The sequence below is a fragment of the Telopea speciosissima genome, chromosome 8 (genome assembly GCF_018873765.1).
Source record: "Telopea speciosissima isolate NSW1024214 ecotype Mountain lineage chromosome 8, Tspe_v1, whole genome shotgun sequence".
NCBI lineage: Eukaryota > Viridiplantae > Streptophyta > Magnoliopsida > Proteales > Proteaceae > Telopea > Telopea speciosissima.
The window spans coordinates 60,218,325-60,234,098 of NC_057923.1; the positions used below are offsets into that span (position 1 = coordinate 60,218,325).

Consider the following 15,774-nt stretch of genomic DNA (forward strand, 5'->3'; position numbering starts at 1 on the left):
TAATCTTGTTTTTACTCTTTGGAATTTTTATTTTATTTTTTTTTGCGGGGGATGGGTGGGGGGGGGGGGGAGGGGGGTTTGGAGGAACAGGGATTCTTGATTGTTTTTACATTGTACAATGTGTACGATTGTGCTGCATCTATCTATGAACATATTACATTAAAAAAAAATTACATGTTAACAATCAAACACTTTGCATCCAGAAACTATGTTACAACCTTTTTTGCAGAAAATGCCAGAGAAAATGGGAGGAAAATTTTCCTACCTTGCCAATTCAAACCAAGCCCCAACAGCCAATATAAAACCTTGATGAAGCCAAGCTTGAGTTGATCACATCATCTTTTCACTGACGCAGCTTCAAGTACATTCCCTTTTGGTGTTGTCTTTAGGTTCAGCAGGCCTCTGCCGCAGTTACTTTCACCACAATTGATGTCCTTATAATTTAGATGCTGTGCAAAATGCCTCACAAGAAAGGAAATCAATCTGATTCAAATATATGATGAGGAGTGATGGAAAAACTGATTTCAGCTTCAGCAGTCATCATAACTGATGCGCAAATGTGGTGTCCTTGGAGGATCACAAGATATCCTATTTACCCACAAGTTTGCTAGGATGAGAAAGTAGTGTTCTCCATCCCAGACAACGACCTTCATATCTGGTTATGTTGAAGAATACACGACGTAAGGAGAAAGGTCATCAATATTTTGGAAGGAATTATGAGAAGAAAAATTATATTATAATCCACAGGATGGGTTACATCCTCCAGTCTATGAAATGATGAAGTATATTTTAGAAACTAAGTAACTCTTTTAAACAGTTAAGCCAAAATAAAGTTTGGATCGAAGGTTCACTTTCTGGCGAGGCACAAAGATGAAAATTTTCACCCTCCCTCAGATCATCCTGCACAGTGATAATTAAACCACCATAGAGGATACCGTCGCTTAATTTTAGTGCACAAGTGATACATGGGGACAAGGCAAGATTGTTGTTTTGGGCAATCCCATTGAGGAATTACAAAATCCAAAGTTTCCCATAATGATGAACTTGAGAATTCAATCTATTATTTTTTTCATTCTTTCACACACACAACAGCTATAAACGTTTAAGGGAGGGGCAAATGGTGAAGAAATTGTAGGTCAAGGAGATCTTCTATGTGAAGGACCCAGCAAATGGTAGATCTGTATCTCCTTCAAACATGCAATGCACAGAGAGAGAATGGGAAGAAGGATTCTTCCCATCCTCAATTCTGATTTCTCCAAACAAGACTTCAAGATCTACATACCTGGCACCACTGCACAAGATAATCCTGATAGTTGACAAATTGATTCTTTCTGGGAGAAAACTCTGTTTTGAAGAGCCAGCACATCCAGATCATGGATAGACTTTATAGAATCCAACAATGCCATGACAGTCCCATCATAACCAATGCTAACTGGATCAGGGATACTCCGGACAGCTTCTTCCAATCCTGACTCTGACCATACAGTCTTGCATTCCTCCAAAAGAGCAAAGATAATTGAAGGATCTTCAAGGTTCGATAATATCCAAGGTTTGTAAAGTGTTGCTGAGGCTCTTAGAATTTCCACTACTCTATATATTTCAGCAAGGGCAAGAAAATATCGCTGGCCTGTATCACTTGCAGATTTGTAACGAATTATAAATAAATAAACAATATATAAATATAAAAGTGTAAAACTGAATTTATCAAATACCTTGGAGTTGAGACAACATTTTCTTGTGGATAGTCTGTAGTAATGACTGCTTCCAAATCAAGGCACCATGTTTCAACTCTTGAGCACAGGCTGATATAATTTTAGACCAATTGGTAATATACTTGGATTGCTCTTCAACAGATCCCAATGAGAGGATCTTTAGAATTAGAATTGCATGCTTAAAAAGCTCAATCGCTGAATTCAAATCATTTTCTGCCTAATCATGACGGCACACTACTTAATTAGAATGGCAACTCCTATCTCAGCTGACAAGATAAATGGTGTAATAGCCAATTTGAATATCTACACAATAACAAAGATTAAAGTTCTAATTTAAACAAATTCCTGCATGAGGTACAGAGATTCATCACACACACACACACCGCCGAGGGGGGGGGGTGGAGGGGTACAATGAAAACAGAGTCACTTATATTCTGGAGTTTAACAATGGCAATCCCATCAGAGATACTCTCAAAACTGGACTCTTATCTTACATACAATGTCCCTTGAGCGAGAAAGATATATAGTAAGGAGTTCAGTTCTCAATTTCCAAGGACAACTCCAGGTGAGTTTTTAAAAGTGGCTTAGCATCTCAGCCTTGGGAACCTCGACAACAACCAGGGCATTTTTACTCCTTCAATCTACTGACCTATACCTACGGCCAATACCTGAAACAAATCCTTAGGTTCCTCCTTGAGAAGAGCTTACTTAGGAATCGCTTAGTATGGTGAGAAAGAAAGGGGACAACAGATCCCTTTGCTCAAACCTTTTCTTACAAGATCCATTGATGATAACTAAGGAATGTAGTAGTGTACTAAAAAAATGCAATTCCGAATACACTTTCTCAACATAGGTTGAAAGCCCACTGCTCTCGGACAAAAGACAAAGTCCTCCATTCGACCCTATCATATGCCTTAAGCCCTTAACAAGGTCCACCTTGCATACTACTATCATGAATTCTTTTAAGCAATCTCAAACATTCTTTAGTGATGCGGATTTAACCTTGACAAAGGCTCCTTGGATCAGAAAAATGGTTCACTCCCGTACCTCCTTAAGCCACCTAAAAATAACCTTGGATGATATCTTTTGCATACTGCTTACAAGGCCATGAGCCTAAGTCCTTGGGCTTACAATCCCATTTTTTCGGGGATGATAGCCATGAATATTGAATGCATCTTTTCATGATGACCCCTGAGATATGTTAGCCCTCGAATTGTAGTTCAAGGGAGGACACTTGGTATATTAGCATATTATTTGGCAGACAGGCAAAATCAACTTTCTATATATGAAAAGTAAATTGGAGGGAGTTTTGACTTGTACTTAAGAGTATGACTCTTAATTTATCCGCTATTTTATTTGCTCAATTAAAAATAAAAAATCCTTTGTTTGTAAGCTTATAATGTTTCTGCTGTGTAAACACAATATCATACGCAATAAAGTTTATTAAAGTGAAAGCAACACTCCATTCACAGTCTCAAGGAAATACTAGTCACTAGCAGTAGGTTGATATACCAGCATAGTTCTTCGAATAGAAAAAAATTATGTCTTAATGTTGTTTCTCATCTTTTCTGCATCTTCCTGTTTCTTATATCTACAAGTATCATATCCAATTCACTCATCAGCTCAGCCAATTTCTGGCAGGGGGGAAGGAAAACATCCCGATTCCATCTTATTCTCCTTAAGATGAGTTTGTTTGTCAGCACTGTTAGAGTGCTGGTATCTCAGTTGGAGGTCCATGGACCTCTATACTGTGCGATTAGTTTAGCTTAGTTTCTTGTTATTTCTTATTTCTATTGTAACTAGCTCTTAGTTTCCTACTTTGTTTAGGTCTTAGGTCAGCAAGGTAAGACTTACTTAGACTTACTTTCCTATTGTAATTCTGTTTAGATTTATATATAAAGATTATGGGGCTGGTACAATAGAACTCTCTCAGGTGCTGAAACTGTCACAAGCATTCAGAGGGGGGGGGTGATGCATAAGTAAATGGATTTGGGTGAAACTTAACAAATAGTTTTACAAATTTATAGAATTCAAGATACTCTATCAGGGTTGACGGATAAAGGAACTTACTAATGATATTCTTTTTGACAAGTCATATTCTGACTCAACCACTTGGAACGTCGGATCATTCATAAATTCATTCACACAAATTTTTCTTGTTGAAAGCTCCTTTGAATAAGCTTCTTCAGAGATCATATCCTCTTTGTGAAGTTTCTTATAAGCTGCCTGAAAACAGGACAAAAGAATAATTATAGAATTCGATGTTGCAAGTGTGTTTTCCCAACATACATTACCAAAGAAGAAGCAAAACCTATCCCACATATTTTTCTACGTGTTGCTGTAATTAAAAGAATATATGAATGAGACTTAACAGATGTCGTACAAGAAGATGTACAATCTCTTACCCTCCCCCCTTCCAAAACTCCCCCTGACAAATAAGGTCATATACTTCATAGAGAGGAAAATGTAAGCATTGGAAACCTTTTCAATTTTCTTTTTCTTTGATAATTTTAATGGGCAATTTCTCATTGGAACCCTTCTCCAATTTTATTTTTCTTTCATAATTTTTATGGGTAATTTCTCCCTACCACTTATATCTGGTATCCGAATATCCTATCACTACAGAGAGATGTAAGTCTCCAAACCCTTCAAAATCAAGTAAGCAATAAACAACTATTTATGAAGATCAATTTGTACCTAACAACTAATCCATATAAGGTCATTTCATAAAATATTATATGTTGCAACTGAAGATTAAAGCACTAGAAAGTGATTTGTTGCTCAGAAAAGGCAAGCAACAAGCGAACTTAATTTGGTCCGAAGTCCAGAACCGAGGATACACTTTCTACTCAGTCCTATTCAACTATTCTAGATGCCATTTAATAAATCAAATGTAGTTTTCTTAATTATTATCATCCATATTGATTATGCTTTCTCTTTTCAATATTTATATTGAATCAGCATTTTCAATAAAGATCAAGTATGCCTAGCAGTTGGATAGAATACAAATGTCAATGTTCAGAAAAATGGACTAGCACAGTAACTTTTTCCCCTCATAAGGTGGAGAGACTAATAGAAATGCAAAGTTAGCTACGGACAGGATTAAAAATCCAAGGAATAAAATTTATCAAAAAAATTCCAAGAAAAGAACCTGGGGCTTATTCTACATATAAGTCTGGTTTCTATAAGAGTTCATCAGGGGGAATCCCTCAGAACTTTCTCTTTTGGATGATGGGTATACAATGGAGCTTGAGTAGTAAAGTCTTGTGCTATGAATGCATATGCAGGTAAAGAGTACGATTATTTTTCCAGATGAAATTGGATTACATATATGATGGTATTGATTGGATTTCCCTCAATTCCACAAGGAGCATTGAAAAGAATTTTCAATAGCTTGATAAACTTGATAATAAAACTCTAGTTTCTCTTTCACTTTTGTTATGGATAACATAAAGTTTCAATGAGAAAAGAGGAAAAGAAATGGAGGAACAAAGAGGAATTCAGTAGCCTTTTTTTGTTGCGGGTGTTGGAGGGGATAGGGTTAAGAAAAATAATTTTCCTACATAATTCATAATTCCCAGATATAGCAGCGCTCCTCGCTGGCCTTACGGTTTATGACAGAATTTTCCATCAAGACTAAAGCTGTATCCAACCACTAACATAAGGGTGATTCAGTATTCACCACAATGGCTTACAAGCAATTTTTAAACCCAACTTGCTGAAGACTCCTCCAAATCAAAGTTCCATTCTTGCTTTGGAGTTTCAAATAGTTCATTAATCACATTAGCAGCGAAGACTTGGTATCTAAGTCCAGAAAGGAGATTTATTTTTAAGGTGTTTGGTTGTAATGGGCTTACTCCAAAGGGGGATTAAGGTTTTTTTTTTTAAAAAAAAAACTTTAACTGGTGGGTCCAGATGATGGTGTAATTAAGTTTATTTGAGTCCCATGAATCAAACTGGATCATGTCTGGAGTTATTTTGCTTCTTTTATTTGGTTTTCCAGAATCTGTTTAGGCAACTTAAACGAACATATCGTTAAGTGGGTAGGAACTCTAAAATAGTTTAGTACCTTTTACATAAAGAGCTGTGCACACAACCAATTTTTATTTCTTTTTTTTTTTGGGGGGGGGGGGTGTGGAATGAATTGAATTAAATGGTTGGTTTCTCTTTTGGAAGCCCCAGGGGTCACCAACCTCACTGAGTGTCATTGCTATTGCTTGGTAGTTTGGCTTTCTGCTTTCTTCTTCAATAACACTCTGCCCAAGTTCTTAATTCCCTGCAATCGCTTTCGGATCAGGTTCACCATTTTATATTCTGAGATCTATTTCTGCTATTTTCTAGAACCACTTTCAGAATTATACAAAAGAATCCTGCCCAGTTTGGCCTTTAATTTCAATTTCAGTTCTGAAATTCAATTCTCTTAAAAATATAGTAGAGGGGCAGAGTGGGCTCAAGGAAATCAAATTCTTAGGGGTAGGGCTAAGGGGAAAGAACAACGACAAAAAGACAGGAAGAGGGTGGGGGGCTCAAAATTAGGTCAGATTAAATGATCAACCATCATACATTATTGTGAGTTCTGTCAACCCAAACACATGGAGAAAACACCCCGGGGGGGTGTGGGTTCAGGTATTCATTGAAAATAATTTATAGTTATATCATGTAAAAGTGTTTGAATTCTACTGTACTTTTTCCTTTTCTGTTCTACTGCTTCTAAGACAAATCTACAGATTTCCAATGGTAGCTCATCTCTTGGTTGATAAGCTAGTATTTCTGATTTTATTAAAACCACGTCATAATTTTAACAGTCAAAAGGAAGGCTTATAAGTATGTACTCTCTTACACTACTTGAAATTCTAGCTTCAGTGTTTAGAAATGAAGCAGAAATCGTACAAATAACCTTGAAAGAAAAGCGAGAAGTACCATGTTCCAACTACAAACCTGGATTTCTTCATGGAAAGCCATTGCTTTGACATCATTGCCAGAAAGAACAGCAACCTTCTGGGCTTCCTGAAAGAAAAAAAAATGATATTTCACAACCTTACTACATCTAAATGTTATATAGAGCTTTTAAGACTGACATGTACCAACCTTTAGGCAATCAAGATGGTGAAGAGCAACACTGCATGATTCCTCCTTCAATCTAGAGTAGAAATCCACAAAATTCTTCAGCTTTGATTCACTCAGAAATCTTATATCTGTATTTGAAGGATTGAATACATAACTTCGACCTTCAGTTTTGGTTTCTGAGGAGGCATCCTTAAACTCCCAGGAACTTTCATCAAAATCATCTTCTCCATTCATCAAATCACAATTCAAACTGACTTGGGCTTCGGTTGGTTTAGAATTAGCAAACCTCACACCCACTTGGATTAAATTAAATTCATCATCAGCTTTGGTTTCTGAGAAGGCATCTTTAAATTCCCAGGAATTGTCATCAAAATCATCCTCTCCATTCATTAAATCAGAATTTACACCCACCTGGGCTGAACTCAATTCATCTCCAGTTGGTCCTTTTGTAGAATTAACAGCTGGGATCTCCCCAGCCTGACTGTATAATGTGAATATGAAATCAGTAAGAGAGACATTTGGGCCAAAACTCTGACCATAGGTGCTGTTTCTCACATAGTTAGCTGGTTTATGAGAAGATACATCTTTGCCACACAAGGAATCATCGGCATCTAGTTTCCCATTGCTAAAAAACGGCAGGGATAATGATTCCTGATGATCCCCATGCCATTTTCCATTTCCCTGAAAGTTTACTTATTAGTCCAAAATCAGACCTACAAAGGCATGTCTAAGCTAAAACACTTCAAATAAAAAATCCAAATTCAAACAAAAAGCAGAAGCACAGTAGCACACCACTTGAGAAAGATGATGAAGAAAGACCATATTAGTTAATTCCAACTATAATTCAGCCAGTCTCTGAAAGGATAAGATAGGATTTTATCTATCTGAGTAAGTAAAATAAATAAATAAAAGATAGGAAAGTGCTCATAAGCTCATTGTTCCACCACTGCAATGCCACAGATAAGAGAAAATGTGTGTTTGTGTGTTCTCACTGGTCCCACCATCATGACTCTTTATCATATTCATATATGGAGGCTGAACCTACAAGAACAGGAATTATTTGCCTCTACAGCCCCAATGATGGTCAAGATAACAGGTCGTGTCTTGCATCCTTGATTGCAGTCTCTCGGTTAGCTTTTCCTAAACAAAATTTATGAGATATGAAACAAAGTCTTGGGGAACATTAGTTTTTCCACATGCTCAAATAAATTATATGTATATAATATAAAGAGAGCGTACCCAGTACACAAGGCTCCCGCCACTGCGGGATCTGGGGAGGTCATAAGGTACGCAGCCTTACCCCACTTCAGACAGAGGCTGTTTCCTGACTCAAATCTGCAACCACTAGGTCGCAATGGAGCAACCTTACCGTTGAGCCGAGGTCTGCCCTCATATATATATAGGAAGAGGGATAGGCATACCGCTCGCATGCAGTAAGCTAGTGGGTGGGACCAATGGGGGCACGGGATGGGGCATCATACAGGAGGGGCATGGGGGTCATTTCAAAGGAGGGAAGAGAGAGACACACGCACACACACAAAACAGGCGCTAGCTTACAGTATGCGGACAATGTGCCCAGCCTTTTCCCATATATATATGAAATGAAATTCCATGGATGGAATAGAGAGTGGGTTTGGAGCCTACAAGGGATCAGTATAGATTCTTAATATCTTTATAAATAAACTATAGACAAGTTAGACAACATGCTTACTGTTTTTTTTTTTTTTTAAGGGGGGTGGGGGGTTGACAACATGCTTAATGCACCATTAAGAAGAGCTTCAATGCCCAATAGATTTACTTTTCTAGATATCTTGAGTCATTCATATGAAGAAATTCAAAAAGACAAGATTAAAATACCACACCCCATGAAATTAAACAAATCAAATAAGTTAAATACCTGGACTTCGCCGTCAAATGCAAGCACTTTCATGTCAGCATCAGGAATATCAGCAACCATTTTCTCTTCCTATAAAACAAAAGCCTTTAAAGGCCATGATAATCCCAAATTTTGGTGGTCTTAACAGTAAAGGGGGAAAAAGTTCAAGAGATTCATCACCTTCTTCCCTGAAGAGAAATTTACATTTTCAGATTCTGAGACTGCATCCTTAAAATCCCAGAAATTATCATCAGCATTTATCTTTCCATCACCTGATTTAGAATTCAATTCATTTCCATTCACATTCTGGTTGGCTTGAGTGAGCGATACTGAGATAGAACCATTTTGAGTAGCCATACTAGTGCTAAGACCAAAACCGTTGTAAAGTCCAGCAGATTTATGAGAAAACCAATCTGAATTGGCAAAAATATCTCCAGAATCTAAGCCAACATTGCTAAGGCCTGACTTATGTAAAGTTCCTTCAGAGTTTTCGGACTGTCTATCACTGACCTTCAAATTACAACACGAACAGACTTAATATACCAAAATAAGCCGGATAAATTAGAGTGTAAAACACTGCAAAAGCAAGAAACAGATTGAATATAGGTCTTCATCTGTGAAGTGTGAATTACTGACTATAACTCTAAATCAAAATGCAACATAAGTCACATTGAAATGGTAAACTGCTCACCTGCTTTTTTTGGTCAATTGTTGTTCCTCCTGTTGTTCCCACTCGAACTCCTGATAAATCAGATGTCAGCTCCACCTAGAACGACAGCCCAAAATAAGAAAATAAAAACAAAAACAAAATCTACTAATTCTGATCGACAATCACACTGGAGACATGGGAAGGAAGTAGCATAAGAGATGAACAGACCTTCACCTTGACAGCTGATTCTCTATCTCCGACTTTGTTTTGAGAGAATGCGTCGTTAAATTTCCAACCATTATCATCTCCGTCAACCAAATTCCAATTCGACCCATTTTCAATCTTGATCTGATCTGCCTGGCTGTACAAATTCACGATAATATCATTAAGACGGAGGCCTGGCCCAAATTTTACTTCATTTTTCACGGGGGACGGCGATTTTTTAACGGGAAAAGGATCTGGAGTATCATTGAAAGATGGGTTGTTCGAATCAGATTCTACCTCTTCCTCACCAAAAATGGAAAGAGGCAAAGCACCTTGAGGCTTCTCCCACCGTTTCTCAGCAACCGGAGAGGCAGAATTATTTTCAGTTTCGACGTGATTCAGCTTTAAAACGGTGGCTTTTGGCGAATGATCCGAGAAATCACCAAAAAGATCAAAACTTTGCTGTGATTGAGGTGGATTAGTATGATTTACAGTTTGGGTGTAGCCATTAAATGGCTGAAATATGAGTTGGTTTCCAAAAAAATCTTGCTTCTGAGAGAAATTGTCCATGAAATCTCCCCATTCGTCTTCCACTCCATTGTCCTGACTGACATACAACGGTTCATTAGAAGATGGTGAAACGAACTTGAAGTCTCCGAACTCCTCATCGTCATCGTCATCTGCTTGTTTTTCCGCCATTTTTGCCAGCTCGGTATGTTTCTCCCCGTCCTGCTGTTGAACGATGAACGTAACAGGGCAAGCGACTTTGCAGTGGCCTTTGCTTTTATACGTGGGGAATCGGTGCGCACGTTATTGTCCGTGCGCATAGTGTGGCCATTAGTTGGTGGGTGTGGGTCGTCCTTCAGAATCTAGACGTATGAGGACTTCAAAACTTTTCCGTTTATTTGCTGAAAGGCTTCATACCTTTTTCCCAGTTAAATAAGAATTTCAGGGTCTTATTGGTGATGATGCCAGTTGGATTCACCTGTCCACGTTCTTCTTACATCTCATTCTCGGTCACCTATACGGAAAAAAGCATCCGATTCCTTCAACAATACAAGCTTGAAGGAATCGTTCTGAAATCGGACGAATAACAGACGATCTATCCGATCCAACTCAATTCACCCTCTGCTCTAACTCATATGGATTCCATATAGGCCTATAAATGGATAACTAAAAATCCGAATTCGATCCACATCCGTATCCATTTAGGGACATCCGTATTTATTTAGAGATATTGAAAAAAAATCTGAATACTCTGATAAAAATCCAAATATTAAATAATAAAAAATTAAATAAATAATGATCTTGAAGGTTTTTGAAGATTCAGTAGGTTATAAAATAAAAGAAAAAGAGAATCATGATCTAAGATATGGATTGAGAGTGGATTGTATCCGCTAGGGGAGGAAGGTCCAGGTGGCGATGGCAACAATGGTTGAGGAGGTGGAGTTGTAGGTGGGGTTGAGACTTGAGAGGGACAAATATGACAGTTTAGGGTATGACTAACTTAAAAGGCAACTTAAAGGTCAATTTTCAAAAATTGGACACCCGAAACAACCTTTTCATAAAAACTGGGCACCTGTGGTGTAATTTACCCATTTTAAATAGAATTTTGTACGGGAAAATGCTGTTCTCTTCTTTTCTTAAGGACATTCTTGGCAATTACATATAAAAAACCACTAAGAAATAATTTTATAAAAAAAGGTCCATAAACTTGGACTCCAAATCTCAATTTTATTCAACTAAAATTTCATTTTCCAAAATGCTGTTTAAACAGTGAGGAAATCCACATGCGAGAACACAAAACCCACACAGAAGCAGACAAAACTAAAGAACATCTTAGGCATCATTGCCTCTGCAATCCAAGTCTATTTCATCAATGGTGATGTCTGTTGCTTCCTTTCCTCTGGTTTAAGAAATGGATCCTGCAATTTACAAGATAAACAGGAAATTAGCAAAATACGATCACCATTGGAATTTCAAGAACACAAATCCAAAACTCAACCCCAAAAAATCTCTTGCTGTAGATAAACCATCATCTAGATATATAGCCAAACACCTGCATGCTTCACATGCTCAACAAAGAAAAATAATTGCTGGAAAAAAATTAAAAGCATATATACTGTAAAGATGCAGGATAGAAAATATTTCTAGCAGTATATATTCTATGTAATATTTTCTTTGCTTAGAAAGCTATTTCCATGTGTAGACCTACCATGTATAGGTCCATTCTTTTGTATATGTAATCCCTTCCACATGATGAATAGACACAGAATTTTACGAGCCTTGACATGGTATCAGAGCTATTGCTTTCTGTTTATCTCTGATCCTCTTCGGTGTTATATTTTTATGGACTGTCCAGTAGAGAGCTCTCCGTGCTGCGACCCCGCTCTCCTTGCTGTTATCCATCACTCTGCATCTTTATATATACCTCCACTAACTAGTCTATAAGACCAACCCACCTTCCTAGTTTCCTGGGTAGACGTTGGCTGAAATCAGTTTTCTTTTCCCTTTAAAGCCTCAAACTTTCATAAATTTACCACAATAGGTCACTAAGTAGTTTTAAATCAAGCTCCTACTTACCAGTTGAAACTTGAGAAGATGAAATCCTTTTCTCTTTTTTAATGGATAAGACCAGTTTCCATATTTCAAGTAACTATACTTCCTACTACATGTATACCATACTTTGAACAAGCTCCTACTACTCTCTCTCTCTCATAACACAAGTTTAGAACAGTTTTGAGAGCAATGGGAAAGTGATGTAAACTGGCTGTCTAAAACCAGCCACAGGTGTAGGGATTCTACACCAGCACAAGTAGCCATCGTGTAGGTGTAGGGGAATCCCTACACCAGCAGTACAAATCGTGGGCTGAGTTAGGATTTTAATTTAGTTATTTGTTAAGTCAACTTTTTATTTATTAAGTTTTTATTGAGTTGTAATTCTAATTAGGATTCCTAGTGCAAGTTTGAATCCTAGTTAGAAGTTCGAGTCAGTATTCTTATTTCAATTATGAGTCCTAGTTAAGTTGTTAGTCATAGTTAAGAGTTTGATTTCTGTCTAGCCATAAGGCTATATATTATAAGAGCTCTTGAGAGCTTCCCACGATTTAATGAATAAGAAAATTGCTTTGTTGCATTCCACTGTCCTGAGATAGGTTGTGAAGATGAGACTAAGATAGTCTTCACTAGTTCATTGTCTCTCTCCTTTGAGTGCATTCAAATCTGTTCAAGTCTGTCACTGCCGATTGTTTGAAGATTCATAGCTCAGTTGTCCAGATCTGCTACCAGTTCAAGGATCCATCCAATAACAAGTAAGTAAGTAATCCCCATCCCCAAACCCTTCTGATCCTAATCCTCTAAACCAAATCCTAACATCCCTCCATCTCCAAACATCACTTCCATAACCTAAAGTCTGCCCAGCCTGAATCCACCATCAGAAACAGCCCAAACTTGGACAGAAGCTCCCTCTCATTGTTAAGGAAACTCGATCCAAGTCCCTGTCCATAATTCCCATTAAAAACCCCAGATTCCTACATTATTCTCCTTTTCAAAAACCTGAAACCCTACACCTAACTTACCATCTACTCAAGTTTACACATCTAAACCATCTACTCGAGTTTACACATCTAACTACATTAGAACAACTCGGGACCTTCACTGGAAGGTTTCCTTATATCATCTTAACATAACCCCTCCATCAAACCCTAGACCTCCTTAAACCTTAACCCTAATTTCACTATTTACCTAATTCTACCCTAGCCGATCCCATTAAACCCTAGCAGGTCCTGGTTCTGGTTCTAATTGGCTTTATCCCCATCTAGGATCACATTAGAAAGGGATTAGATTGAGTTATACATAGTCGACTAAGGCAAGGGAGTGGTATGTCAACAGCTTCAGGTTTATCTATTAACTCAAGTTTTGCAAGGTTTATACATACACTAGATGAGGCGAAACCAAGTACCCAACCCAACAGATATCTAAAAGAGGCTTGACCGGATAGATTTTCTGTTGTTCAATATGGATTCAAAGAGGTGGTGGTTTGTAGAGGCCTTAGTGTATGTTTGGGAAAACTTCTGGGCTCCAGCTTCCGAAGCCAGTCTTAGAAAGGCAAAAGGCGGGTCCAATGAGAAGCCTCGTGATGGAATCTTTACTGCCTACTGCACAATAAGCCCATTAGTCTGCCTTTTGCCTCCCCAAAAGCTGGCTTCTGGATGTTCCAAAAGATTAATCCCAGAAGCTGTCCCAAACATGCACTTAGGAGATTGCAAAACTAAATCAAGTACAAGACGGCAGTTCTGGGGTTCAATTCATATTTTTAACTGTCTCCTCACTACAGACTTTCCTAAACCACACATGCCCAAAATTTGTAATACCAAAACTGGTCACCTTTGCTGGTCCAATAGGAATATTCTATTTAAGCTTAATAGGACATCCAAAACACATAAAGGATGACAGCCTTGCCTCTAATTCAGGTTTTTTAATGGTCTGTTCCTACATCGTTATAGACTAGGCTAAACCATCCTTGTCGACAAGTTAATTTTATCCTAGCCATCCGAATAGCTTATTCAGTTTAGGAATACAACTTTTCAAACTGGTCGATAACTGAATTGATCTTAGTAGCATAATCACAATGTCACACCCTTGGCTTAGAAAATACAAACTCTCCACTGTTGACAACAACCTAACAAAACAGTATCCCCCAACTGTCCAAATTCAGAAGCAATTCCAACTTTTTTTTATGCCATAACCTGTCCTGATTTATAATATCAACCCAAACCGGTATACAGTAAAGAGCTCACATCAATACGCTCAACAATGTTGAAAAATCGTATAAAAATACTGCTCAAAACAGTAGCCATAAACTATCAGGTTTCCGTGGCAAATAAAGATTGTTGGCCTTTGAACTCAATTGAAGTCTTCGATCATGAGTTCCATGAGCTACTTGACATATTAAAAAGCTCTCAAGTTGAGGAAGGAGGGGGGGGGGGGGGGGCACGGAGGGGGGGCAAGTCAAAAAATAAAAGAGATGACTGAAGCTCTCTTATGATTTTATAATTGGCATGATTAGGACAAAAAAAACACATTGGAAAGAGAAGATGCAGTATTAGCGAATCAAGAATTTTTATTAAGCTGTAATGTGGTTAATTCGAAGCTACAGAGGTCCACCGAAACCCTAGAAAACGTTTTTCTCGACAGTCACCGTGAGAATAAATTTGGTATCCTAATTGAATCTCTTACAACAGAACCTTCGAAAACAAGTACATCTAATTAATAAAAGGCAAAAGGTTATACTAAAAAAATTCATCTTGAACATCACAAGCCTAGAAATACCAATCAAAAAGAGTTGTACAGAAACCAATGTTCCCATACCCTTCCCTTGAGGAATCAATAAACCAGTCAGAATATAAATTCAAGAAATTTTCAATTGAAGATTACCACTGTAATCATGGAGAAGACAATGTCTATAACAACGACGAGCATCTGATTAGAAACCCCCAAGTTTGAGGAGACTTACATTTTTTACGAAGAGGAAATTCGCCACCACCACCGTTGCCACGATAGAGCCCACTATAGCAGGCGGACCAGTAAGGAGACTCCACTTTCTGTAGATCATCTTTCTCTTTCTGCAACTGCACTGCTTCTTGCTGTTCGTCTTCCGAAACCACGGGGGCAGGAAGAGAAGCGAGAAACCATTATATATTGGATGGAAAATGGAAAACTTCAAATGCGCACAGTGCGTAGTGCGTACTACTCACAAAGTGCCATGTTAGATAATTGTGGGGCCAGAGCTGATGCTACCACGTTGGCGCAGAGTTGAGATATCCTGCACGTACATACTTTAGGTGGGAACACCTGTCTCACTTATTCATTTAGGCTGTGTTTGGATGTCAACATAAAAAATAAACGAGTCAAAAATAACAACAGCTACCTAATGCAGTTGGTCAGCTGTGACGTTCTTCATGTCCATGCTCACCAAGAGGTCTCGAGTTAGAGTATCCTGGTTGTTACCTTCCTCCCTCCAAGAAAAATATATATAAAAGCTCTCAATTCTCAAAAAACTAAATGAGACAAAAACATGATGATGCAGATTGATTTATGTGTTCAAAATTTTTGATTTTTTTTTTTGTCTGATCTTTTTCTTTCTTTGACATCCAACCATAGCCTTAGATGATAAATAGAGGTATTTGTTGAAACAAAAAGGAAAGATGTTGGCACATAAAATGTAGTTCAACTCCTACATGATGAACTTGTTAACTAGTGGCAAT

At 37.9% G+C, this 15,774-nt stretch overlaps 1 protein-coding gene and 1 long non-coding RNA gene across 2 annotated transcripts; both read right to left on the reverse strand.

Annotated features, from left to right (window-relative positions):
* Nucleotides 1-67: 67 nt before the first annotated feature.
* LOC122672604 lies at nucleotides 68-10,220 on the reverse strand. The gene is made up of 10 exons (XM_043870065.1): nucleotides 9,539-10,220; nucleotides 9,356-9,396; nucleotides 8,836-9,175; nucleotides 8,677-8,745; nucleotides 6,801-7,460; nucleotides 6,651-6,719; nucleotides 3,783-3,938; nucleotides 1,713-1,929; nucleotides 1,283-1,627; nucleotides 68-655 (listed from the first exon to the last, which is right to left on the reverse strand). The coding sequence occupies exons 1-10, from the start codon at nucleotides 10,205-10,207 to the stop codon at nucleotides 531-533; spliced, it is 2,691 nt and encodes an 896-aa protein (XP_043726000.1). The 5' UTR covers nucleotides 10,208-10,220; the 3' UTR covers nucleotides 68-530.
* Nucleotides 10,221-11,219: 999 nt separating this feature from the next.
* LOC122672366 lies at nucleotides 11,220-15,199 on the reverse strand. The gene is made up of 2 exons (XR_006334434.1): nucleotides 15,024-15,199; nucleotides 11,220-11,433 (listed from the first exon to the last, which is right to left on the reverse strand). It is a non-coding gene; the product is annotated as an uncharacterized LOC122672366 (long non-coding RNA).
* Between the last annotated feature and the right edge of the window lie 575 nt (nucleotides 15,200-15,774).